Source organism: Siniperca chuatsi, linkage group LG3, assembly GCF_020085105.1.
Source record: "Siniperca chuatsi isolate FFG_IHB_CAS linkage group LG3, ASM2008510v1, whole genome shotgun sequence".
NCBI classification, from domain to species: domain Eukaryota; kingdom Metazoa; phylum Chordata; class Actinopteri; order Centrarchiformes; family Sinipercidae; genus Siniperca; species Siniperca chuatsi.
The window spans coordinates 31,152,376-31,179,958 of NC_058044.1; the positions used below are offsets into that span (position 1 = coordinate 31,152,376).

A 27,583-nucleotide genomic window follows, 5' to 3' on the forward strand; every position below is an offset into this window, starting at 1 on the left:
AACCTCCCGTAATGACTCTGCCTCTACTGTCAGTGGCACTCCGCTTACTACTCCCTTCTTTATTTCTGCTCCAAGTGGGAAGCAGTTCACACTGCTGTGATCTCTAAATGCACAGATCTTCAGGGCTTTATCTCTCTGACGCTTTGATACACAGTCAATGATAATCATCCCACGTCTTGTTATCCTGACCGAGCTTACATCTCCAAGCTTTCCTCCTACAAAATTCTTCTTTAACTGACACAATCACTTCATATTTCACATATAACCCTGAATCATGCGGGAACTGTAAAACTGCTTTTGTGATCAGCTGGTGATTCTCATTTTGGCCAAAGAAAGATTTAATGAAAAAAGGCTTGACAAAAAACTTTTCCTTTCAGTATTATATTTGCTACATTCCATGCTTGACTGTTTCAGGACTTCCACACTCATTTAATCCAGTAAGATGTTTTCCTATAATGTGCAAGTATTGATTTAACCCGCAGTGTCCGAACCTCAGTCTGCAAATTTTAACAGAATCTCTTCTGGTTCCCGAAAAATAACTGTTTCTTTTAATGTGAGGATGTTGAGAAAAATAGTGCCTTCCTTTGGTCTCCTTTTCCCATAATCCCTGCCATTCTTTTTCAGAATCAGAATCACAAGTATTTTATTGATCCCCGAGGGGAAACAGCAGCTCACTATCACGTCAGTGCACACAGGAAAAGAAATACTAAGCAAAAAATACAATACACTATAATACAAGTCAGTAAATAAATTAAGTACCAAGTGGGTTTATCGGTTGATGATAATGATACAGTATAAGGTAATAGTGCATGAACTGTTAAGTGTAGCTTTTTAAGATTATAATGAGACGGAGGATATTGCACAGCAGTAATAGAGGTATGAATAAATATCAATATCAATAAACAGGGAATTTTAAACTGAAAAGAGTATACTGCACAGGAGTATTAACACAGAATATTGTACAATTATGTCAAGTATTGCAGAGATGTAATGATCAATGTCCAGTTTAATGACTTAGCTAAAATGGTCTGATCAGCCATTATATATGTTCCCCGTCAGTTTGTTAGGTCAGTTTTGTCTCTTCAGTTCTATTCAGTTTTTGTTAAGTTATCATAGCCATAGTTTTGATGTTTAGCTTATCTCTTTTAAGGGCCCAGAACTTTTGTTGCATATTCTGTAAATTGTTTCTTTAATTTGTTAATAAAACCCCTTTTTGACTCCTCACGCCAGGGAAAATGTGGCTTTAGATGACCTGTTATTTGTGGTTTTTACTTCCCTTGAAGTCAGCCTACACTGGATGCATTGACAGACAATCAGCATTCAAACTTCAACTGATCAGTACATCTGCATTTGTATAGCACCTTATACTCATGTTAGTACTGCTAACATGAGTATAGAGTGCTTTCCAGTGTCTATAAGACTAAGACAGTAGAAATATCAAAAACAGTAAGGCAATAGGAGATTGAGATTGATGCATACAAAAAGATTTTATGATAAAGAAAAGTGACTTTAAAACAAAAGTGAAACAATATAAAACCAATTACATAGACAATGAAGACAATAAAAAAATACAGTAAAAGATGAAAATCAAATTATTACTGCTTGAAGCTTGGTAAAATCGAAAATGTTTCTCATAGCCAAACCGAAAGAGGTTACAGGTAAAGAGACTGGGTAAAAATAGAGAAGTGGGCCTTCAGTGGAAACAGTGTCTTGGCAGTTAAAAAGGAAGTCTATGTGGTTTGTTAGACCATAGCATCACAACCATCAAGGACAGGACAAACTAAAGATACAAGACGATGAAGTCTTTTTGGATTACAGCGATTCTTGTTGGTGAGTAATAAATGTACTCTATAATAGACCATCATTTTGGATAGACAGGCAGAAAGTAACCTTGGTTCATAGGTGAGGAAATTGCCTTTTTCACTTATAATAGATGAAGGTTGAGTTAGGCAGATGGAGAGACAGACATGAGACAGTGAGTGATGATTACAATGACACAATCACAGGTTGTTTGTAGCAGCAGGATGGTTCCGTTTTCATTATAGATTCATGAGATTTAAGTCTGAGAGATAATTGAGTACTGTCTGAGATAGAGAAAAAAAGGGGACCTAAGATTGACCCCAGACAGCCATCATAGGGGGCTCTGGAGGAGGACGATCCACCAACTGCCACAAAAAAACTTCTGTCGGTGCGGTATCAACCTACCAAGAGCAGAATCTTTGATGCCAAAATGTTTTTCAAGGCAGTGGTTTAAAATAGAGTGGTCCGCTGTGTCAGATGCAGAGCCTATGTATCAAGGAGGATTCAAATTTGGGGAGCCAGCAGCTAGTAGTAAATCATTGCATCATCAATGCTAACCTTACCAAGAGCTGTTTTGGTACCATAAAATGAATGAAACCCAAATTGAAATAGAAAAAAATACAATTTTGGGATAGGTCAAAAATGATCTAAGATGCAGATTGGAGCTCTTCAACACACTAGGGCTTGATTAAAACTTAAGGGAAATGAGCCAGAGGACGGAGGGTAAAACACAATTAAGATAATATGTTAGTGTTAGCCAATGGTGAGAAGTTTTCCATCTACTGAGTTAGATGATGATTTCAAGTGGGAAATGTTTTTTTTTTTTTCTAAAGGCACCAGTAATGTTTAGTCAAAATGGGTTAGCATGACTGCAGACTCAGGAGTAAAATGGAATTTCAAGGACACAGGAGGCATATCCCCAACCCTGCTTTGTAATGTTGCTGTTCTGGCTCCACAAGGGTGGAACGAGCTCCCCATCGACATCAAGACAGCAGAAACTGTACACATCTTCCAGCGCAGACTGAAAACTCATCTGTTGAGGCTGCACCGTGGCTTATAAAAAAAAAACCTCTTTCTCCATCTCTTATTATTTCTAAATGTAGCACTTGAAACAGTTCAGCATAAGTCGATGTACTTGTATGATTTTTGTAATTTTTGGATTGTATCCACATGGTTGAATGCATTTATTGTAAGTCGCTTTGGATGAAAGCATCAGCTAAATACATGTAATGTCATGTAATGCAATGTTGCCAAAAATTTGTTAGCTTTGAAACGGAATTGTTTCATGTTTTTTTTAAATCTGCATCAAACATATTTGTAAGATCAAACTCAGCATACATTGGTAAAGCTGATGTCCATTTTATCCACTCTGGGGTTTATCACTATAGCTGGTTTTTGGATGCTGTTTGTGGCTGCTGCTGAGGTCCAACATGTCCAGTTTGGTTCAACAGTCACTTTGGGCTGTAATATCTCCTACCTTTATGATACAACATGGCTTAAGCACAACACAGACCTCACCCCCACTGTGGTCCTCTGTGCCAGCCTCAGAGAGGGACGACCAGTCCAAGGTAGCACACTACTTCAAATGCTGCTTTGAACAAATATGGAAACATTCTAATTCTAATTACAGAACAGTGAGTATTATTTGATATGCCTTCAACGGACTACAACTGTTTTCTCAGAGTTTCAGCTCAGCCGTCGTTTCTCAGTGGAGCTGATGAACCGATCTCTGGCACTGAGGATCACTGGTGTTGAGGAGAGAGACCTGGGGCTGTACTACTGTATTGCCAAAGTGAACACACGTTTAATGGTTGGGAGGGGAACCATGCTTCAGGGTAAGAGAATATATTTTGCATCGTGGTCACTTTATTAAAGCAAAACTTTAAGTAGCACACAAAGAGATCTTTTCAACCACCGAAAGCCCTTTTACATATGTTCAAATTTTCAGTTTTACCCAGACACAACTTGTTCAGACAACTTTACATACCAATCACAATCAAAGCAAATTTACATAATGTGATTAAGGCAATCAAGCCTGTCAGGAAGACCTAGCTCTTCTGTCATGCGCAAATGCTTGTAGGAAGTATAATGGCCTTCCCTCAAATTCTGCAATTTTCCTTCTATGAGCCTGACAGTGGTAGTAGCCATCTAGCGAGCAGGCATCCCCAGGCTTTGGCCAGCATGCTCTTCTCTTTATGTGGAAAGTTCAGATTGTATTTTATAGGAAAAAGTATGGATAGAAGTTCCCAAATTGCTGCACAGTCCAAACAACAAATCAAAAAGTCACCTTTTGGGGCCGGGAGATGTCTCCCTCAGTATGTGAAATATAGACTGTAGGCTGTTTTCAGGAAAAGTGTGATTATATGTGGATACAGTGTGATTTTATTAAATACAGCTTCAACAATCAGCTCTCAAAATATCAAGTAATAGTAATTTTAGCCTCAGCTTCATTGTCTCTCTTTGTGTTTCATATCCAGGTTCCTCTTGGTTTCTCTTTCACCACTGGTACTGTGTGGTTGTGGGTTTTGGGCTGCTGATTATGGTGCTGGCTGTTTGCATCATCCACTGGAAAGCCAAACAAGGAGACCACCAACAAGACCCACGCTCCTGACAGCACCCAAAAAGACAAAACCACTTCCAACAATACATAAACAACAACAACAACAACACTAACAGCAGCTAATGATATAGACCTTTTTCATAGCAGACGTTTGAACTTGTCCTAGCAGGAAAAGCACAGCTGTTACTAATAACGTTCATGAAGGCCCTGAAACTGCCACATTTAAAGGAATGCAGCCTTGATTAATGATCTTAATCACAGCTGTGCTTTTCAAGCTATGTTGTTCAATAATAATCTGATCCAAGGGAGTGGGGAATGTCCTGAATCCTGAATATGTCAATGTATGTTATGAAGAGAATGTATGTGCCAAATGTAAGCTTGTGTACAAACTGTAGACTGAACAGTGTTGAAGAGTTTGGACTGTGTTATGGATGTATTAACAAATGTTCAATGCTATAAGCTTTGCATGACAACACATTCTGTGAATAGAAAAATTGGCATTTTAGTAAATAAACCAGTTAAAATATTTGGATGTTTTGGTTTTCAGGCATTAATTTATTGTTCTGCTGTGTTTTCAAGGCCATAAAGGCTACAGATATCCCAAAATCATTAAGCTCTCGCTGAATATCAGTAGCTTAAATGAAGAACAGTTTGAATCATGTGACGCATCATGACGCATATCTTACAGTTTTTTTTACAATTGCTAAGTCACATTTCTCTATATGAGTTCAATTTTTAAAAACTCTTCACACAGTCAATGTGCACTAAACTGTGGATCACTTTTACACAAAATGCGTTCACTAACCACATCTTTCAAATTTCATGAACTGTTTTCTCACTCAAACTTAACCACCACCAAAACTCTGTATATGTACACTCCATTTTGCACATGTTTACATACTATTAAAACTGTTAAACTTACATTCAAAACCTAACATAAAAAATAAAAATGCATAAACTCCTAATTAAGACACTTATCCCCTTTTTTTCATTCCTTGAAAGACATGCCCTTTTTCCTCACCTGGCGCAAGTGAGGCAGAATCAAGAACATTTTGCAATTGTATGGGACAATGTAGCGCTTCACCGTTCTCTTCCAGTCACAGAGTGGTTTACAGCCCGTCCCAGAATGGTTTTACTTTTCCTTCCACCTCTTTTTCCTCAACCCCATAGAGGAATTATTTTCCTCGTGGAGGTGGAAAGGTTATGACCACCGTCCACAATGGATGCTGGATGTCTGGACATATCTGCAGAAGATTGCCAGGGATGGATAAGACATGCAAGAAGATCCTTTCCCAACTGTATTACAAGAGAGGACATAAGGTGTGATGTGGATGAAAATTTGTGGCCAAATTCAGAAGACAGGATAGGGTGAGTAGCACTGTTGTATTTTTATATCTGTAGCTGTTCTATGTATAGTGAATATGTATAGTTTTGTATTGCAGGATTTTCATTTTGTGCACTTGGAATTACTCTTTGCTGAAATGGCAACAAAAAAACCTTATTATTAGCCTATAAGTAATGAATGAATGAATAAATGCAATGAATAGAGAGATGAACAAATAATAACTGAAGGAGGACCAGTGTATACCAGATAAGCAGTCAAGGATATCTTGGCAAGATGTAATAATTTGTGGAAACACGGGAGACCTCCAAGTGGGTGAAAACTTTATTGTTAAATCGCCTTAATGCACCATTCAGCAGCTGAGAGGTTGTTGGAAAGCACAAGTGAAATACTTGAAGCAATTCAATATAATTTCTATAGCGATGGGAGATCCTACTTATGACCTATCGCTTCATAATTACTCTTAGTAGTCGATAGCATCAACCTCAATAAAACAGAAACAGTAAAGTTTCACCTGGTGGTTCAGATGGCCAGGGGAGATGTTGCGCTGGAAGGGGGGGGGGCAGCGGATGGTCCGTGTCGATTCTCGTGCGGAGCTCCTTGGAGCTCTCGGGCATCCTCGGGTGCGCTTGGTCCCAAGACAGCCGACTCGGGTTGAGTCGGCTGTCTTTCTTAGCAGGCAGCAGAATTATAACATCTTCACACATCCCTACTTGGGTGTGCTGGAGACGCGGTGGCAGAGTTCGCCAGTGTTTGTCCAGTTCTGACTTTTCTAACTTCTGTCATGTTAGAAACGCAGGCATTGAGCAGCCAAACTGGAGCAGGTTTCTTGTAAAAGGTTTCTTTTTCTCAGAGTTGGCTAGATGCTGGCCCTGCCCTCAGGGAGGAGTCTTCCTGAGTGTCTTCTGTTTACCCTGCCTAGTTTCACCTGAAACTGACCTAATAGTTTCCAAGATGGCCCAGTAATCAGTAATCAGGCCTATTGTTTTCTGGCTGCATCTCCCTCATCACTGTTAAGAACCTGATTGGCTTGACAAAGGTGTTAATACATTAATAAGTTGAATCGCAGACCACCATTTCTGTTCAAAGAGGGGTTTTCTTTTTTCACAAAAATGGCTTCCTTGACACCCCGTTCAAACCAACTCTTCTCTCTACTTAGAATCTTCACCTCGCTGTCTTCAAATGTGCGGTTTGTGGCTTTTAGATGCAAATACACGGCGCTCTGTAATCCTGAGTTAGCGTGTCGTCTGTGCTGATAAAGTCTTTTGTGAAGTGACTGTTTGGTCTCACCTGTGTACCGTTCTTTGCAGTTTTCCTCACTGCACTGAATTGAATAAACTACATTGCTCTGTTTTTGTGTGGGCATCTTGTCCTTAGGGTGAACGAGTTTCTGTTCTGAAAACAGTGTCCAGTTGACTACGACTGAAACCTTTTCTACAATCATCCATTGTGTTTAGGTTTATTCCCTATGCCTGCCTGTTTATTCATACATTACAGTGTATTTTATTGTTGTATGTTATGTGTAAAGCAAATGATTTTGTAACACTGGTTTTAACCCCTTTTATGTGAGCGCGCTCGTGGCTAGACTGGGAAAACCTGGGTTGATTTACTGATTGCGCTCGTTACATTCACATTGATGATGATCTTTAAGATAATAATTGGCAAGTTTTAAAAATCAAAAACATTATTTATGTAATTTATTTACCTTTTACACAAAATAACATCTGCAGTTTCAGAGGAAAATGGCCAAAAAGTATACAAAGTAGAGAAGAAGGAAAAGTGGGCGTTCTTGAACCTCATGAGCCAACCACAGCAGTGGGCGTTCCTGTGCTCTACAATCAGACCCGACTTTGATTTTATTGTTCAGGTAAACGTCAAACTCCGCCCCGCAGCGCACGCTGGGATACGTGTCCCAGTGAGCCAACATTTCCCTAAACAGGAATAAGCAGGTAACAAAAAAAAAAGACGTAGGAGCCTATTGAACAAACAATAGATAGGTAATAAAGTTAGAAGTACGCCTGTAATATTAGCATTAACTGACAACATGCATGCGCGCCCTCGAAAACTGCCCCATGTAACACTCATAACCTGTTTCCCATTTATCCACCAGGTGGCAGCATGTGACCATCTTCAAAAAGACAAGTGCCTGTGGCAAACTCTTCCGTCTTCACAGTCCAGTGAAGACGAAGTTAACATGAAGCTGTCAGTGAATTTCAAAGAGACCTCAGGGAAAATTAGGTTTCATTGTATTACAACATAAGTACCATATTTAGTACATGCATTTAATCATATGTCACTTACACAAGTGTACAGTGATGGCAGAGAAAATATACAAAAGTCACTAGTAGCCTATATCAAATAGCTCAAACCAAGGCTTATTAAGTATTAGTTGAATGTGTTGCGCGGTGCTTGGATCAACCGAGGGGACCCCGGCTTGAAATGTTTTGTGAGCCCCGCTTTCTATTGGTTGTCGGCCCTCCATCACCATGAGGGTTTCTGGGCGTGTTGAGGGTCAGGGGCCGGAGGGTTGCTGTCCCCCCTGTGGCCTCATACCAAGTTTTCCTACAACAAAGTAAAGATGGACGCGAAAGGATAGCATTACGATAAACACGGCAGAGGTTATTTCAACGCATCATGGACGTACAACTCCCCAACCTTTAACACGTTGGAGGGAATCTAGTCCCACTCTGTTTGGATTTTGCATTTCATTATAAAGAGAAAGAAGCGGGATTTTGTTTTGTGCGACCACTTGGGGCAGAGGGAGAGAGAGAAAGAGCCATGGTGGAGCCGAGAGGACGGAAGGGGGGATTTAATTCATGAAGAGGTCCGTGACGATCCTGGATTTTGTTCCAAGTGTCTCGGACTAGGAGAGTGGATCCAGAAGTTCATATCAAAAGGTGATTGTTGGATTCAGGTCCCACCCTTTCTGTGCAGTCTTAATAATCGAGTAGATAAATAAAACTGGTGCATGTGGACTAACCAAGTGTTCAAACACAGTGCCAGCACCATCAGGCTGCACCGGAATAACAGCAGTGTTTTCCTCAGCAAGTAGTAAACACTTGAAATATGACACAACGTGTATATAGTCGCTACAAAATCTGAATAATAACACAGAAAAGCATTGCCTTTGGGACCAAATGCACATTGGACAGTTTGTTAGTTACATTTGTTTGTATAAATCTGCAGTGTTGTGTTCCCGGGATCCAGACCAGTTTAACCTGTTCTGATATGACCCGGGCTGGAGAGTCGTTACTACTGAGGTTGCGCCACTACTTTCTCAGCATTTCGGTATGCTACGCCCCAAACTACGGGAGAAAAACACACGCTAGCTGTTGCTACACCCTGCCGAGGCTGGTTCGGTCGGGATTTAGACGTAGATATATCCAGCTCACGCTTTACAAGAACGCGTTTTCTCCACACCGAGGAGATTTTCCCCACTGAGGCAAGAATCCCACAAAATGTAAAAGGTCGTCGCTGGAAATAAACGACTCGCCGGAGCTGTTGGTGTGTCTGAAGCAAGGACTAGCAAATATAAACCACACTATTCAGGCCGCTTCATTGACTGTTAACTTTACGGTTGTTTAAACATCGTATCACGGTGTTATAACAAAGGCAGTCGAGCGAGAACTGTGATTTCCTTCTTCTCTCGGCCATGCGAGGAGCTCGGATCTTCGCAGAAGAATGTGTCACCTTCCGGCGCTAGCTGAGTCGCGGCTCCATGTAAGATTAAACAAAAACTGGCTTTGTTTTAGCTTTGGGGTACAGTCGACCTTTATTCATTTATCACGAGGGAGAAAGACACCCATACACTAAAAAAAAAAGGACCAGATTAAAATTGATATCGAAATAAAAAGACGGTTGTGTGCAAAATGCCACCTTGTTTGCTGTGTGGTTGGCCTCTGCTTCCAGCAGGCAGGCTTTATTTTGGCAAACAAATCCCTCACTCATCACCGAGGGGCGATACTTCTAGCTAACAAATAAGTGTTTTCCTGGTATTTCATCATTAATGTCCTCTCCAGGGCCAACAGTAACAACATGCTTCTGGCCTCTGCCGTGGTGGTGTGGGAATGGCTGAACGAACACGGCCGGTGGCGGCCCTACAGCCCCGCCGTCTCCCACCAGATAGAGGCAGCCATCCGGAGCAGCGACCCCCGCGGAGGGAGCGTTGTCCTCGGCCAGGTGGACAGCCGGCTCTCGCCGTACATCATAGATCTCCAGTCCATGCACCAGTTCAGACAGGACACAGGTAGGACAGGGAGGGTGCTGGGAGCGATACAAGGAAAGGATGTAACATTACTGTGCAAGGATGTTATGTTTGGACTTTTTATTGAGGGTTCAGGGCCATAATACTCCCCTTGTAGCCTAATATCGGAGAAAGCTATAACTGACTATAAAATGGGATTATGGCACATTAAAGTGGTGTGCATTACTGCGTGTTGTTTGCTACTGATTATGGTTTTCCAACAACCTTCATGCCTTAAATCATCGTTGACCCCAAAACACACCACTCTGTATTCACAGTGTGGCTCTATAGGAGATAAAGGTGCAATCGCTTCTGTCTGGATCCCTCATTTAAGAAATTCAGAATATTATTTGAGATTCAGTTGATCTGCCCTGCGATTTTTAAATTAGAATAAACCTACATTAACATGCATAACTGTAAAGTTAACTGAGTTATAGGGTAAAAAAAAAAATCACATTTTGTTTGTCTTACAATTTGTCATAGTTGCACTTACTGGCATGTTTTCCTGCTGTGCTAACAGTCATCACTTATGTAACAAAACCATAACATAACCAGACCAACATTCATAACTTGGTTGTTTTAGTTTTAGTCTGTGCCACTTTTTATGCTCACATTTGGATTACAGCATTGAGCCTGTAAAGGGATAGTTCAGGTTTTTTGAAGTGGGGCTGTATGAGGTACTAATCCATAGTCAGTGTATTACCTACAGTAGATAGCAGTGTATTACCTACAGTAGATAGTCAGTGTATTACCTACAGTAGATAGCAGTGTATTACCTACAGTAGATAGTCAGTGTATTACCTACAGTAGATAGCAGTGTATTACCTACAGTAGATAGTCAGTGTATTACCTACAGTAGATAGTCAGTGTATTACCTACAGTAGATAGTCAGTGTATTACCTACAGTAGATAGCAGTGTATTACCTACAGTAGATAGCAGTGTATTACCTACAGTAGATAGTCAGTGTATTACCTACAGTAGATAGCAGTGTATTACCTACAGTAGATAGTCAGTGTATTACCTACAGTAGATAGCAGTGTATTACCTACAGTAGATAGTCAGTGTATTACCTACAGTAGATAGTCAGTGTATTACCTACAGTAGATAGCAGTGTATTACCTACAGTAGATAGTCAGTGTATTACCTACAGTAGATAGTCAGTGTATTACCTACAGTAGATAGCAGTGTATTACCTACAGTAGATAGCAGTGTATTACCTACAGTAGATAGTCAGTGTATTACCTACAGTAGATAGTCAGTGTATTACCTACAGTAGATAGTCAGTGTATTACCTACAGTAGATAGTCAGTGTATTACCTACAGTAGATAGCAGTGTATTACCTACAGTAGATAGTCAGTGTATTACCTACAGTAGATAGCAGTGTATTACCTACAGTAGATAGTCAGTGTATTACCTACAGTAGATAGCAGTGTATTACCTACAGTAGATAGTCAGTGTATTACCTACAGTAGATAGCAGTGTATTACCTACAGTAGATAGCAGTGTATTACCTACAGTAGATAGTCAGTGTATTACCTACAGTAGATAGCAGTGTATTACCTACAGTAGATAGTCAGTGTATTACCTACAGTAGATAGCAGTGTATTACCTACAGTAGATAGTCAGTGTATTACCTACAGTAGATAGTCAGTGTATTACCTACAGTAGATAGCAGTGTATTACCTACAGTAGATAGCAGTGTATTACCTACAGTAGATAGTCAGTGTATTACCTACAGTAGATAGCAGTGTATTACCTACAGTAGATAGCAGTGTATTACCTACAGTAGATAGTCAGTGTATTACCTACAGTAGATAGTCAGTGTATTACCTACAGTAGATAGTCAGTGTATTACCTACAGTAGATAGCAGTGTATTACCTACAGTAGATAGCAGTGTATTACCTACAGTAGATAGCAGTGTATTACCTACAGTAGATAGCAGTGTATTACCTACAGTAGATAGTCAGTGTATTACCTACAGTAGATAGCAGTGTATTACCTACAGTAGATAGTCAGTGTATTACCTACAGTAGATAGTCAGTGTATTACCTACAGTAGATAGTCAGTGTATTACCTACAGTAGATAGTCAGTGTATTACCTACAGTAGATAGCAGTGTATTACCTACAGTAGATAGCAGTGTATTACCTACAGTAGATAGCAGTGTATTACCTACAGTAGATAGTCAGTGTATTACCTACAGTAGATAGCAGTGTATTACCTACAGTAGATAGTCAGTGTATTACCTACAGTAGATAGCAGTGTATTACCTACAGTAGATAGCAGTGTATTACCTACAGTAGATAGTCAGTGTATTACCTACAGTAGATAGCAGTGTATTACCTACAGTAGATAGTCAGTGTATTACCTACAGTAGATAGCAGTGTATTACCTACAGTAGATAGCAGTCAGCACGCCCCCAGTTTACCCCCCAGTTTATCTACTGTAGGTGACTAGCTGGAGCTGACTATGGATTAGTACCTCATATAGCCCCACTTCAAAAATCCTGAACTATCCCTTTAAGTAACATTTGAGTGAAAAGTCACCACAATAGACTCTGGTAAAATATGCACATGTGTTATGGAGAACGCATTTCTTTAAACTGAGAAACCTGCATTAGTTTTTCCTCCTCATCTGTGCTCAGCAGTAACACAGCATAGAGGTTGGATAGTTTTCTCTGGGCAGGAAAAGCCTTTTTAATACTATACATCCAGGTTAAATATGATTACAACCTAACATGCATTAAAAAATGTACCTTATGTGTTGTGTAAAGTAGGTCAAATGACCTCTGATTGGAAATGGCATCTATGATTACGAGCCTAGTTGCACGCAAGACCAGGCTGATATGGCAATATGAGAAAGCAGTATCACTATATCAGGTGCTATTTTGGTTTTTACCCATATCCACCAATACTTTTAATGATTGTTTGGATTAAAATACATTTCTGATGCAGTGAAAATGCTAATATGCAGTCATTTAATGTCTAAGCCAGATAAACTCTTAATCTGTGGATTTGCTCTATAAACTCTTGTATTGGTTCAGCTCCTTTTCAAAGTTAAAAGTATTGTGGAACACAGAGAGAAATTGTGTGTATGTGTGTGTGTGTGTGGTGGCTGTGTTGGGTTGAGATTCAACAGTATGATGGTGTGGAGCAGCTGCAAATGATCATGGCACCACTGAGTTAGCTGCATTCTTTAGTCCTTATCCACTAGCACTACACACACACAACAGCTGCACACTCCTGACACGAAGAACCAGAAAGAGACCTTAATTCTGTGAAAAGAATGGAATATTTCAAGGCCTAATGAGCAGAGAGTTCACTTTAGTTGTCCTCCTCTGTAGCGCCCCCGTTTGTTTAGATTCGTCAATAGGCAAAAGTCCCAAGGGCCTTTCGGTTTTGGCTTTGACATGGGAGAGATCGAGAGATATGAATGTGTGCAGTGGGGGGTGTAGAAGGAGTGGGAGTGGTTGTTGAAGGAGGAGTGCGATAATTGGGGAGCCTGTATTCTCTCTCTCTGACTCTCTCTGACTTTCGCTTCTCTGCCATTGTTGGATTTTGTTGAACAGATGTGAGTTACTCTGTTATGGCTGTGAGACACACACAGTTTTAAGAAGCAGACCAGACCTTGGAGTCAGAGGGGGGGAGGTGGTGTTAGGTTTGGGGGTCGCTGGTTGTTACAAGTTCAGTAAAGTGGAAGATGAAGGGAAGAAAGAAAGAAGGGAAAAGAGAACAGGCAAAGATACAGTTCGGTTCTGATAGCCATTTCCCCTTAGGATCCAGTTCTTGGTTGGGAAAATACCAGGGTTTGCTAAGCTCTGACACTCATGCATCTCATGATAAATCTTTTGGGCGTTCAAAAGTGAGTAGACTACGCCTGTTATTCAGTGCTTCAGATACATATTACACATTTCATTGCATCTTACGCTGCTCATGTTTTCATGTAAGATTTGATAAAATGCTATTGAACCTCAGCCCTCATCAAAGATGCCAAAGCAATACCAAGTAGAAGGATTTACAGATTTACAGAAGTAGTTGCAACATATTACCAACTCCATTTCTCCCACTTTGAAATTAACAGGCTGGATGTGATTACATTGCACACAGGGCTTTAGGGCTGTCAGACAGGTTCAGACAGTCTTCTTGGGTTTTGCATGCTGATGGGGCATTGGAGTCTATGAGAAGGACACCTGATTTTGACCCCACTTAAAACAGCAAGCAGCAAGATTTACTAGTCTGTCTTAACTGTCATATATGAAGGGAAGTTTTGCGTGCCTGACATCTATCCCCTCCCAGTGTCCTTATGAATTCACCCATCATGCTGGTTCTCCCGGCACTGTCAGTTATGGTTTGAGGAGTTTTCTCCTCACCTAGGGCCTCTGAGCAGAATCATGGGTGAAAGCCGTGTTTGACAGTAACAAACAGGGCTTCCTGTAGATTGAGAGGGAGATTGGAATTTGACAGTAGATTAACTTTGTGTTCCTTTCAGCTTTAGAGATCCGCTCATACTTGTTTTCACTTGCAATTCAGAAGTCAGTACAGAAAGTGTATGTATTATACGTAATATATTTATATTATGGGTAAAAAATTAAGCATAGTATTGTTGCCTCATCTCTTATGAATGTTGAACTGATTGAATTCAGTGTGAACCAGAAGGTGCCCTGGTAGCAACATATGCAATTTACCTGAGTTGCTTATGATAGCAGATGGAATAATCTTATGAATTGGCTTTGAGATCAGACTTTTCTTCTTAGTTTAGCATGAAACAGGAGTTGGGAAGGGACTTTGGCTAATGTTAGGAGGGGCTCGACTTGAAAATTAATGTTTAACAGAAAAATGTCACACTGTTAGCAAATGTCTCAGCCTCTTTGAAATGACTAAATTCAAGCCACTTGGACTGCAACCACTGAGAGAAGGGTGTGATTTAAAAAAAAATGAAAATGGGAGAAATATTAAATCAAAAATAATAATAAATAAGCTTACATAAATGCATTGTACGACATATTAGTAAAAATGGGAGAAATATATTTTATTTCATGGGATATTAAAAGACTGACTTGTCATCAGTTTCTTTGAGGGGCGTTTTTCAAACTTTGAGGGCATCTTTTTTCCTGCTCCTGCAGCATGTTGCTCCTCTCATTCCAGCTGCTCCTGCTGAAGGAAACCCCCACAATGCCCCAGGGCATTGAATTCACACCAAATCAGGCGTTGTGCCGAAAACAGCAGTCCTCCCGTTTATTTGGATGTGGGTAGTGCGTTTAGGCTACGATGGTGGGGACCGCAGGGGATGCTGGAAAAATCGCAGCGAAAAGACAAAAAACAGAATCAACTTTAGGAGAAACGCAACCTGACATCACGCTGTCCATTTGTTTGAGAGAGAGAGAGAGAAAGAGAGAGCAGTGATGGTTGAGCGAGAGAGAGAGTGAATGAAGAGAGGGAGCGGTGGTAGAGAGAAAGCCGGTGAATCAGAGAAATAAAACATTATTTTCTGATTGTTTTACAGCGGTTACGTTCTAAAGCACCAATAAACATGCCCACATCGCCGCCCAGCCCATGGTCATGGTAAAGGGGCATGGATTGGATGGGGGACTCCCCTGAGATGCAGGGGAGGGAGTGGATTGTGGTGACAAGAAATAGGGAGGGAGTGCAAGCATTAACACTGACTACGTTTACATGCACACACCAAACCAGGTTTCTAGGACAACTCAGGTTACGACAGGAAATTAAAGAACATGTTTACATGCGATGCAGTAACTTACTGTGAAACCTGTGCTTACATGACACTCTATAAGATTTGTATGTTTTTTTATGTCTGTGTTTTTTCAATGATCTATTCTTTGGTCAAATAGTACCTGATCTAAAGTATAAATTGAATTTATGGGCCACTTGGGGACAGTGGAACAAGCAGGAAACACAATATTAATATATTATCGCCTTATTAGGGCCCAAGCACGAAAGGGACTGAACAGTCCCTGGCACTGAAAGTGCAAGGAACCTATTGCTTTTGTAGGGATTATTATTATTATTATTGTTATTATTATTCTGCTCCACAAATGCATTTTTGAGGGGCTTAGGATGCTTATAAACTCTAAATTTTGCACACATGTCACAACTGGCGAAAATCGCAAAGTGATTGGGCTCGGGCGTGGTCAGGGGGCTCTATAGCGCCCCAAAACGCACGCCACGGTTGGGGAAAAGTTGCTTTGATCATCATGAGATTTGGGTGGATTATTGCTCTCATCATAAAGAACATTTCAGTTTCTTTTGAGAGAGGTTTCCCAACAGGAAGTCAGCCATTCTGAAGTTCCTGCGTCAATTTCAATTTTTTAAACACGTTTGTGGTCACAAAACTTTGCGTCCAGACTTTAACTGGTTAATATTTCAATTTGTTCAGTTTTGGGCTAGGGCATAGCATGTCAGCTCTATAGCGCCCCCTAATGACTTTTAGCCTTCAAAACCGGTAAGGATAGTGGAAAAATCACGAAACTTTGCACATGTGTCAGAATGGGTGTGTTTTTTTATTTCTGGTATAGTTTGGGGCTTGGGTGTACGAAATTTGGGAGGCAAATGTATCATCTCTAGACTTTAAAAAAGCCTCTTGGAGTCATACCCTAAACTCAACAGGAAGTCAGCCATTTTGAATTTAACGTGCCATTTTTCGCCATTCACACGCGCTGTACGTTAACGAACTCCTCCTAGAGAATTAATCGGATCAACTTCAAATTTGGGCAGTGCAATGTAAAAACCCTTTGCAATGCTAAATTGTGAAGCTTTTTAGGTTTCCTCAAACAGCCTTGCCATGGCGATCAGCAAAGTTAAACTTAAAAATTACCAGTTTAACCAGATCCACCTCAAACTAGATGATACTTAATAGTGAAGCTTCTGAGTTTTCATCAAAAGCCATTACCATGATGGCTCATTATTCACCATGAAACAGGAAGTTATTGTAACTTGAGTGTACATTGCCCAAAAGTTCACGTTTGATAAGAGTCGGGGCCTGAGGGCTTCTACATGTCAGTATTATAGCGCCGCCTACTGTCAATAGGAAGCACCACTGGCAACAGGAAGCAAGCAGTGTGGCAAACATCATCTGATCTGCATGAAATTTACATTGTGTGGTCTACACTTGATACAGTATACAGCAACATCGGTTGTCAGTCACAAGACCACTGCTGTCGCTCCTCCTGAGGCACGTGTGGAGGTGATGGCCGTTCAACGCTGCTCGCACCTTTAATTATTAGGGCCCGAGCACCAAAGTGCAAGGAACCTATTGTTTTTGAGATTATTATTATTATTATTATTATTGTTAGGGCCAGAGCAGCAATCTCTGCGAGGACCCTATTGTAATGTATGTATGCATTATATAATTTATAAAATGTGACACAAATTAATATTTCTGTTTCAATTTGCTTCTGTATTTATTTATATTTGTATTAATTCCCCTATTTATTTACTTTGCCATTTCATTTTCCATTTTATTTATTAATTTGTTCATTTATATATTTTTATTTATTTATTTATTCATATATTATTTTCTCTTTGCATTTTCCTCCCATGTATTTCCCCAAACTTTTTTGTCTTTTCTTTTTACATTTCTTTATGCATTTCAGCTTCATTATGCAAATGAGGGGGCTGTGTGTCATGTGGTTAACTTTACACCTATTGGTTGATCGACTTAATACCTTGCTGCGACAACGGTGGCGTCTGGCCTCTGAGGGACAGACAGTCGGCTCACAACTGTCATACCGAGGAGATTTACAGCTGGCCCTGACCAGGACTCTGATATGGATCATATTTTATGGAGAAAATATTTTTTGGTGAAGCTATCTGTTCATCAGTAAATCACTGAGGGTTGAGGCAGAGCAGCCAAAGGACATAAGAGGAAAAAACAGAAAACTTGGGAAGGTTGTGCAATGTTATATTGGCTTCCTGACATCCAACGATTGTGCAGCGCTTCCTCGACATTTTTCTGTCTTGTAGCTTGCCAGCTCAGCGACGGAATGACCGCTTGGTGTTGTGGTGTTAATAAAGTTAAAACACCAACAAAAATGGTTGGACGGCAGGTCCAGGTCATGTCCAGGGGGGCCGTACTGGGGACATGGCTGAGGGCGGTGACTGTATAGTTGACATCACAACCTTACAGAAATCCTGACATCTCGTTTTAAGGTACAGTTTCTGACTACGGGCTGTGTGCATTTCTCCGTGGATAGAGCATTTTGATACTTTCACAGTATTTATATAGCACCTAGACCTGCTTTATAATCAAAAAAAGACATGGAAATCTCCCTTTCTACAATATGGGACCTTTAAATTTTACAGCATCCCCACCTTACTAGCTTTGCTTTGCTTCTAAAACCTTATGTCTTTTATCTGGTAGAGAAGCTCCTGGTTAACCATATGAAGAAACGTACTTACTGTAAGTTAATTACTTTGGGACAAAGCGACGGGATAAAGTAATTAACTCACGCATATTTTTTATTTTTCTCCCTCTTTCTATTTCAGGGACCATCCGTCCGGTGCGGAGGAGTTTTTATGACCCAGGCTCGGCCCCGGGTCAGGGCTGGCAGTGGGAGTGGGAAAACGATGCGGGTACGTGGACGCCCTACGACATGGAAGTGGCCATCGCCATCGAGAACGCTCACAACTGTCAGCAACCCTGCCTCGACCTGACACCACTTGGCTTCTGCTACCTCATTGATTTTCAGAACATGACACAGGTGTGTTTAAATTCTTTACATGGACATCAATGACAAAATCAACTTGAAACTTCTTCCATACGTTTTAATTTTTTTAACAAATTGGCGATATTTAGCTTTAACGCTGTAACATCCTCCTAATGTGATGACCCCATAATGAGGGTTAACTAAAAATGTCAAAAAAACTAATGCTTTGTTCTGTCCACCTGCAGGTGAACAGACAGAGCCAGAGGTGTCGGAGGATTCAGAGACGTGCTGACATGGCCTACCCTTTAGTGTCTGGTCCTCTCCCAGTACCCAAAGGAGGAGGTGGAGGCCTAACAGGAGCCCTGCTGGGTGTTGGGGTGTCGGGGACCAGCATGGGGATTGGAAGCACTGTCTACCCTAATGGGGGCTTGCCAGCTACTGGACTGGGCCAGCCTTGTTCCTGCCAGCAGTGCATGCTGGTCCTTAGTGTGAAGACCAATACAGGAGGAGCAGGGGAAGGAGGAGCAGGGATTCAGACTCTGGGTAGACGCTCACTAACCATGCAGCGGCCCAAGAACTCAGCACCCACCACCTCCAAACCTCTGAGTCTGTCTAAATCAGTCACTTTGGGACGAGGACAGCAGCAGAACTCAAACTCCAACTCCAATTACTATCAGACGCTGCCACACGGCCTCGCCATCTCCAAAAACATTGCCTCTCCGCGAAGGAACGCCCAGCTCTTTGCTCAGTCGCTGGCCGCCCTCACCGCTGGCACCTCCTCTCTAGGTATCTCTTCGTCTTCCAACAGGCCGCCTCCGCCATCCCTCCCGCCTCCTCAGCCTCCATCATCCAACCCAAATTTGATCCCTCCGTCCATTCCGGCAAAGCACACCTCATCTTCAGTTAACGAATCAGTGCCAACCGCCACATTAATTACCCCTGCCAACAGCATGACCACACCCCCTTCTCCTGTGCCCTCTCCATCGCCGGTGGTGATGAAGCCGCAGCGCACGCTGTCGTCCACGGCAACAGTGTGCCATGCCCCGTTGCCGCAGAGATCAAGCTTAGCCGGGCTGAGCAGACCAGCGCTGCAGAGGATTGCAATGGCCCAGTCCAGAGCACTCATAGCATCAGGGTGAGTAAATAAAACATACACACAACAAAACCTCTGACTGTGGAAGAAAACACACACAATACCAGTAGCTTCACTAAAGGCCTTTTATAGTTATTTACATGGTCTGAGGAAGATGAAGGAGATGATGGTGCACTCTAGGACTGCATAAGTTACCATATTTGTATCTTTATTGCAGTATGAATTTCCACCATAAACATCACAAGGAGCTGCAAGATCAGAAAAGCCAAGATTCATATAACTCCTGCTTTGCTTGGTTGTTTCTAAATTCAGATTTAGAGTCAACAACAGTTGGTCTATCTAATCTAATCTAAATGTTGACCAGTATTTAGTGGCACACTTCTTTATTTGACAGATCAGAACAAGTAATAATAAGCAAATAATAGCATACTGGATTGACTGAATATTGTTATTATCTTTATTAGGTGTTAAAGTTGAAAATAATTTAATTACACAGCAGTCATTTTCAGTGATTATACTTGCAGCATGCACAATTTGAGACACTGAAACTGAACATTTGTTGCATCTCGTATTGTCATCACAATATCCAAAGGGTATCTCATACTGGATATTTTCCCATATCATGCAGTCCTATTGCAATCATAAACATTTATTAAGTCTGTACAGACGCATTTTTCTTGCTAATCAAAACATGTAATCTGTAGCAATATTTCACTGTAAATTTAACAGTCACAAACATTAACTCACTGTTCACTGCTGCAGAGTCAAGCGATAAAGAGCGCATCTGCAATAAACGTTCAGGGGAAACGTTCAAGGTATCCTGTGAAAAACAGACTCCTGTGATTCCAATATGGGGACGTTATTTATTTACTTTCCAGCATTGCATCTCACCATCTAGGTAACAACGTAGCGCAAAGTCAACACTCAAACCACCATCGCACTGTCGTCTGCGGAGCTGCAGAATGACGAAGAGATGCTCTAACGCTAACCTTTCAATCTGTTACTGACTGACAAACTATAGCTGGCTAGCTAACTCACTAACACAACAAACTGTTGTGATTAGCAAGAGTGATGTGACGGTTGTCAGGGACAGGGTTATATTAGAGGTGTAGTGAAAGGGGAAAAGGATGGGTTCATTGTTTATTAACTTTCCAGCAATGTATTTCACAAAGTAGTTAGCAACTTACCGCAAACACACCGCTTTGACTCCACTATGCTCACCTGTGCATATTGCACTCTACTACATGTGCTGTACAGTGCTGAGAGTATTGCAGCTGCCTTATGTTCCAAAATGCAAATGTTGTTTTTTGTTAATGTTTGTAATGTGTCTGTTCAGAACATGGTGGTTTATGTTAGTAGTTGTCATTTTTGTGCTGGTTTATAGTTTTAACCATTAGTGAGGTGGCTGTTCTATTTCGTATGTGCTTCACCCTCTAACGGGCTTCGCTATTGGTTTACCTTCCGAGGCACCGCCTCAGCACCCTGAAAAAAGAGCTTTCCACTCACCGCCCAATCAGGGGGTAGTAGGCACCCAGTGCCCTCCCCCTATATAACCCCTGCGCCCACGCAGCTCGTCACCCTTTTTCATTCAGCCACCTTGTGTACAGATCTTCTGCAGATTTTTGTCACCCTCTGGTGTCACACATGTTTGCCTCGGCTGTTTGACACAGCAGCCATGGTCCCAGCCCCAGGGCCCGCAGCAGAGAGTCCGCCGCCCCACATTGATTTTCAGCGTGAAACGGACTGCTACCGCGGACCGTCCGGGACCTCCCCGGCCGCCACCTTTGCCTTCCCATCGCGCTCAGGCCTGTGGCGGGGATTCTTGGGCTCCTCGTTCTTCTGCCCCCAGCTCACCCCTTGGTGAAGCGCTTCCTACGGGGGCTCACAGGCTGAGACCTCCCACTCATTGCTTGGTCCCTCAGTGGGATCTCCAGACAGTGCTGGATGGCCTGTCAGGCCCACCCTTTGAACCTTTGGCAGACCGAGAGGTTTTATCCATCAAGACGGCACTCCTCTTAGCTCTGACCTCAGCTAAGAGAACAGGAGATTTGCACGCAATATCAGTGCACCTCTCCTGTCTGTCTGTCAGTGGCGACAGAGAGTAAGTTAGACTGACCAAACCTGGCTTTCAGACCTAAGGTCATCACCTCTTCGTTCAGATCGAGGGTTATTCACTTGGGGGCTTTCGTTTCCCCTCCTCATGCAGACAATGGAATTATGTGGAGCGTACAGCGGTTTTTAGGAGATCTGACCACTTGTTAGTCTGCCATGGCGGTTGGACTGTGGGTGCATGCAGCCTTGTTGAATCAGTGGCATGCTCACTGGATCTGTGATTCAATCTGCAGGTGTTATGAGGTGGCGGGTCACCTGCCCCCTCAGGGTCTTAGGGCGCATTCCACCAGAGGTATTGCTTCGTCTATGGCATTGTTCAGAGGTGTCTCAGTGGAGGACATTTTCCTAGCTCACTCTTGGTCCCCGACCTCGACATTTGTACAGTCGTATCTCAGGGATATGACTACTGGGTCAGTGGCTCGCTCGGTGCTTGCTGCATTGTCTGGGGGGACCTCTCCTGGGTTAATCTTATCCCTACGGCCTTTGCCTCAGGTGTTAACCAATAGCGAAGCCCGTTAGAGGGCGAAGCACGTACAAAATAGAAATAGTAGTTACCTGGATGTAACTCCAGTTCTATGAGTACGTGCGGAGCCCTCTAATTACAAGCCCAACTGGCCCCAGTCCCTGGTGGCTGTGTTTCAGCACACTCTGCTGGATAAACTTAGTGGTGACACAAATGTATTAACACAGGCCTTTCTTTCTGCTTAATATACTGAAAATAAAACAGTTTTATATCGGCGTATATCGGAAAACATATACGCTAATATATCTGCGATAGGCCAATGAGTGGTTAAGCTCTAATATGTACACACATACCCACATGCATGCATACAACCCTTGTAACTCCCATCAGAACGTGTTATGCTTCCCATCATCTTCCATTGGGGTTTCAGACCTGTTTAGCATTAAAATGCTAAATACTTGGTGTGTTGAGCAAAATGCACTGAACAGAAGTGAAAGTGATATTGCATGAAGGTGACAATATTTAAAATTCTCCTGCCTGTTAATCGATCTAAGATAAATGAGATCCAGTAGTACCTACCCTCCATTCATGTGTCAGCAGTACTAGCAGGCAGTGAATTCTGGTTCAAATGCATGTTAAGTAACAATAAATGTAGATTAATGAGAATTCAAAGAATCTTCATGAAAAATGGAAACAAGGCCAAGCTGAAGTTATAAAATGTTAAACTGACCTTGTAACTGTTTATTTGAATTCCTGTGGAATATGTGTCTTTGTCAATGTGTATGTGTGTGCGCGCGCAATTGGTGTGTGCCAAAAGTCAACCGAGCCCTCTATGTATTGTCCATCTGTGAAGTGGCATCTGTAGAGCAGAGGGGGAAGGAGGGAGGGATTGTGGGAGAGGACAGGTGAACGAGTGTGTAGGCCATGGGTCAGCAGTACCTCCCTCTCTTTAAAGCTATTTTATGCATACAACAGTATGCATGGTGCAAAGGTCTGAGCAGAGAGCGGCTCTGTGAGGGGTCCACTCTGGCTTGTGGCTAATGGCATTCCCATCAGCAAGTGCAAATTAGCAAGTGTTAGCATGCTAACATGCTAAACTAAGATGGTGAACATTTTAAACACTTAAGCACATTGTCGTGCTAGTGTCAGCATTTAGCTCAAAACACCACTGTGCCTAAGTACAGTCTCACAAAACTGCTAGCATGACTGTAGACTCCTAGTCCTTTTGGCTCTTTAATTTAACCCAGCATGTGCTGACTGCTGTTGTTTCCAGCTTCGACGTACTTCACAGTCATACCGAGGAGGGGAAAGTATTGCTCATTAACCCACAGAGGCTGATTTTAATCAGCTTCCAGTCACAACTCCACTTTTTTCAGTGATTCTTCAGTACTGCAACCGGAAAGAAGAAATAGATTTCATATTGACATTTCACACACAGATTCCATTATGTCATAGAACAGCGATTAAAGCCATTTCTTTAAAGCTTACCCATTTGTTGGTTTAAACAACAGGTGTGTTTTCTCTTATTGTGAAGAAACCTACAGCTGCACAGGAAGTGATGCATTTTCAGTTTTTGTTTAGCACCAGAGACTAAAAAATGGGATTCTTGCAGATAATCACTTTCAAACTGAAAGCAAGGTCAGATGGTTTAGAGATGTAGATTTTTTGGCAGTACCCCCCTCCCTCAACCCTGTCGCTTGTTCCCTGCCCCCTCCTCTCCCGTCGCGTCCCAGCAGTCTGGGCCCCAGAGCCTCATTGTTGGTCTCCACAGTAACTTTTGTTGGATTACTCAAGCCTGGGCCGCATTAGCAGCACAATGCTGAGCCTCTGCTAGTTTTCTCTTCTTTCTACTCTCATCTCCTCCCCCCTCTCTCTGCTCAGTCCTTTCTATGCTCTTTTTCTACCATTTCTTTCCTTTTATCTCATTTGCTCTTCTGTATTTCCATGTTGTTGTTGTTTAAAATTTTTATTCTCACTGTTCTCATCTCTCTGACTATGCTTCCCTTTAGCAACCTGTAGAGTTTTGGGTTATTTTAAACATAATTCTCCCAGTTAGTAAAGATGCCTCACTTACAAGCTTACCCTCATAGCATTAATAAGGGTGGGTGGATTTTTTGGGGGTGGGTGGATGTGACAGAATAACCCATCATATACATAGATTCATATTGGGAATATTTTTGGGGGAGAGGTAGACAATGGTACTGCTCCAGTCCAGTCAGCATTGTTGCTACCCCCAGACGGTCACAATTCTGAGGAGGGGAGGGGTGTGTAGATTTATGTGTGTGTAGACAGTCTCAGACTCAGACAGCGCCCAAGACAAGGGCATATGGGAATGGGGTGGAGGGTACAAGACAAAGAAATAAGTCAGCAAACTCAAAGATTTATGACACAGTGGTGCAAGAAATCAGGCCAACACCAGAGAGAGAGAGGGAGGTGACACACACTCATATACAGAGATGCCCGGCTGTGAAGGCATTTAACAAATGCACACACACACACACACACACACACACACACATTGTCCTTTTCTCTCACACAGTGAAAGTAAATATTGACAATCTTAAGGGGAGATGCAGTGAAGAATGTGTGCTGTCTCTCTCTCCAGTAGGAACGAGACAAAGGGAATGAAGCCTTCTTCACACATAGTTCCCAGTAAATTACTGGGATAACCTTTCAGGAACCACTAGTGATTTTCACTATTCACACATGTAGCTTCATTCAGGAACATTTCAGTCTTGCACCTTTTCACACATGCCATGGCAATGCTGGAATAGATGGGGCAACGGACAGTTGAGCAGACGGTAATGCAACACTTGTGGATGCCAACTGCCATAAAACTCAACAGAAGAAGAAGATGGGGGAAGGCTGATGGCGGAACTGGAATTTTCCCTGAAATGTTACTTGGTCTTGAGGTGGGAAATTGGAGGTACAGATTTCCCTGAATATCGATCCCTGTTCCCATTTACACATGACCCCATGCTGAAAATGTTCCTGAACATTTTAGGGATAGACTGCATGTGTGAAAGGGGTTATGAGTGGGGGGAGAAACCAGTGTGTTGAGGGGAGGGGGCTGCACAGACAGCATACTGAGGAAAAGCAAATTAAGCAGGAAGGGGTGCGAGAAAGAGAAGTCTGTCTTTATATTTTGAGAGAGATATGTTTATCTATTTATGTATGTTTTTATTTCACACTTGCTTTGGCAATGTAAAAATCTGTTTACCATGCCAATAAAGCCCTTGAATTGAATTGAATTGAATTGATAAGAACGGAGGAGCAGAAATGGGCAGTGAGAATGTGTTGGCACCTGTTTAGTCCACTAACAGGTTGACAGACTACAGCTCTCTGGAGTCTTAACTTTAATCATGTGTGGCCCATAGAGGGAGCTGTAACCACAGATAGGGAGAACATCTTGGGTTTCTTTTTCATACATTCAGGGAATATATGCAGAATAAAACCTTGGACAAAACTGCTATCCTTGAATATATGAGAAGAATGAAAAGAATGAGAGTAGAAGGTGAAAGCACACACATATCAGTTGTGACACATGCTTTGACAGACAGATTTGACAAATAGTTTTCAGAGTAGGCCTAATTGTCTCTACTGTCTGGTGTCTTTGCTTTGTGTGGCTGGTGGATGATAAAATAGGTTTATGGGTTTATGGCAGCCATTTTAGGAGTCGCATTCTCCCAGTTAAACTTTCCTCAATATCATATCAATCATTGAAGCTTGTTAACTTTATAGTTTTGAACCAGGGCCTTCAGTATTTGGATCAGTTAGCTTGTGAAAAATAATTTGTGCCAAATTAAGAAGTTTACAGCTGTTATTCCAATGTGTCATATACATATTTAATCAACATGTAGGTAAATATGGTAAAGTATGGGATCAAAGATAACCAATATTAAAGGAGTCAGATTGGGGCCCAAAAAACTTGATCGGGACATCCCTAGTTGAGGTATGTGTATAAAAAAATGTATTAAAAAAAATTCTTTGTTCTTAAGACAACACAAACTTGATCATTTCCCTTTGTCTTAGTTGACCGGGCGGCAAGTTAGATACTGTTGTTCTTTTCTTCGTAATCTTGAATTCTTTCTTTTTATAATAATAATAGAAAAGTAAGTATGGAGGCAAGTTAACCTGAAGGAGCAATGACTGAGAATAGGCTAGACAGACAGCTAGACCCAACAGTCATCTGTGTCATGTGGTGTCAGAGGCCGACTGCAGTTCATGCATTAATTTTACAACATTGTTGTTGTCATTATTGACAAAAGAAAGCTTGATTTTAGGAAATGTCACACATTCTGTCCACAAAAGCAAACCTGTCTACCCCTTTCTGTCACTTCAAATAATTTTTCACTAAAGCAGAGGAAGTCTGCTTGAAACATCATTAGTGTGTGAGTAACAGCGTGTGTGTCCATAGGAATGTGTGTGAGGTTATGGGTGCAGCTTTATGTGCGTGTGAAAATGTGTTGGAGTATGTTATTGTCTGGTGTCTAAATCAGTCCAGCTGATGTCCATCTGGGCCCGGAGGAATAGGAGGAGCATAGGGACGAAGGGAGTGTGTGAGACAAAGCTGAGGGAATGTGTGATCTGGTGGGAAGGATGGAATGCCAGGGTAGGGGGGTGGGTTTGAGGTCACAGGGGTTCAAGAGACTGGTAAATATAATAAATATAAATATACTATATACTAATATATTTATATAATAAATATACTGTATAGATATGTGGTAATGTAAAGAAGTAACTTTGTAATTAATTAGTTAAACTATTTTTATTTTTTAATAGTTGTGCAAGGTGCTGCTGGTTCCGAAAGGAATGTTATTTTTCCCCACCATAAATTCCCATTTCAAAGTTTTCTTTTAGCAATATCTTCAATGTTCCTTGACATAGAAACATGGGAGTCTCCTGGATAATTTAACAAAACTATAAGTTTGTGTTATGGCCATCGGTTTTAATTATTTCAACTTGATTTCTGAGAAATCAGGTTTTGTCATTTCCTAAGGCGACCATGAGCCTCTGTCGCCATTGCTATGGAGAATAAGCCAATAAGAGGCGCAAATCTGAGCTGTAGCGAATTCAAAAAGGCTTCATTCCTGCAATTGGGAACAAAACACATACAGAAACGCCATAGCTTTCAAATTCGCTTAAAATTGACACAAAATCCAAAAGTAAACTGATATAAACTGCTGAATGTATTATTAAGTTTCTACAAAGCATGATCTTTAGCTTCTGCTCACTATTAGCGGTGCATGCAACAAAATTAAAAAATTGGCAATTGCATTCTACTTTCCAAAATGCTCCTTGGGAGT

The 27,583-nt window shown here is 41.6% G+C and overlaps 1 protein-coding gene across 2 annotated transcripts in view; it reads left to right on the plus strand.

Moving 5' to 3' along the window:
- Positions 1–8,213: 8,213 nt before the first annotated feature.
- Positions 8,214–27,583, plus strand: part of LOC122873244 (E3 ubiquitin-protein ligase DTX1-like) — a 34,394-nt gene continuing 15,024 nt past the window's right edge. The window contains exons 1-4 of one of the 2 annotated variants that reach the window (XM_044189687.1): positions 8,214–8,599; positions 9,722–9,948; positions 18,449–18,663; positions 18,855–19,744. In XM_044189687.1, coding sequence (XP_044045622.1) covers positions 9,738–9,948; positions 18,449–18,663; positions 18,855–19,744 — 1,316 coding nt within the window. In that variant the 5' untranslated portion in view covers positions 8,214–8,599; positions 9,722–9,737. Of the gene's footprint in view, positions 8,600–8,654; positions 9,423–9,721; positions 9,949–18,448; positions 18,664–18,854; positions 19,745–27,583 lie in introns of those variants that run through there. The other variant, XM_044189686.1, reaches the window with a different exon arrangement.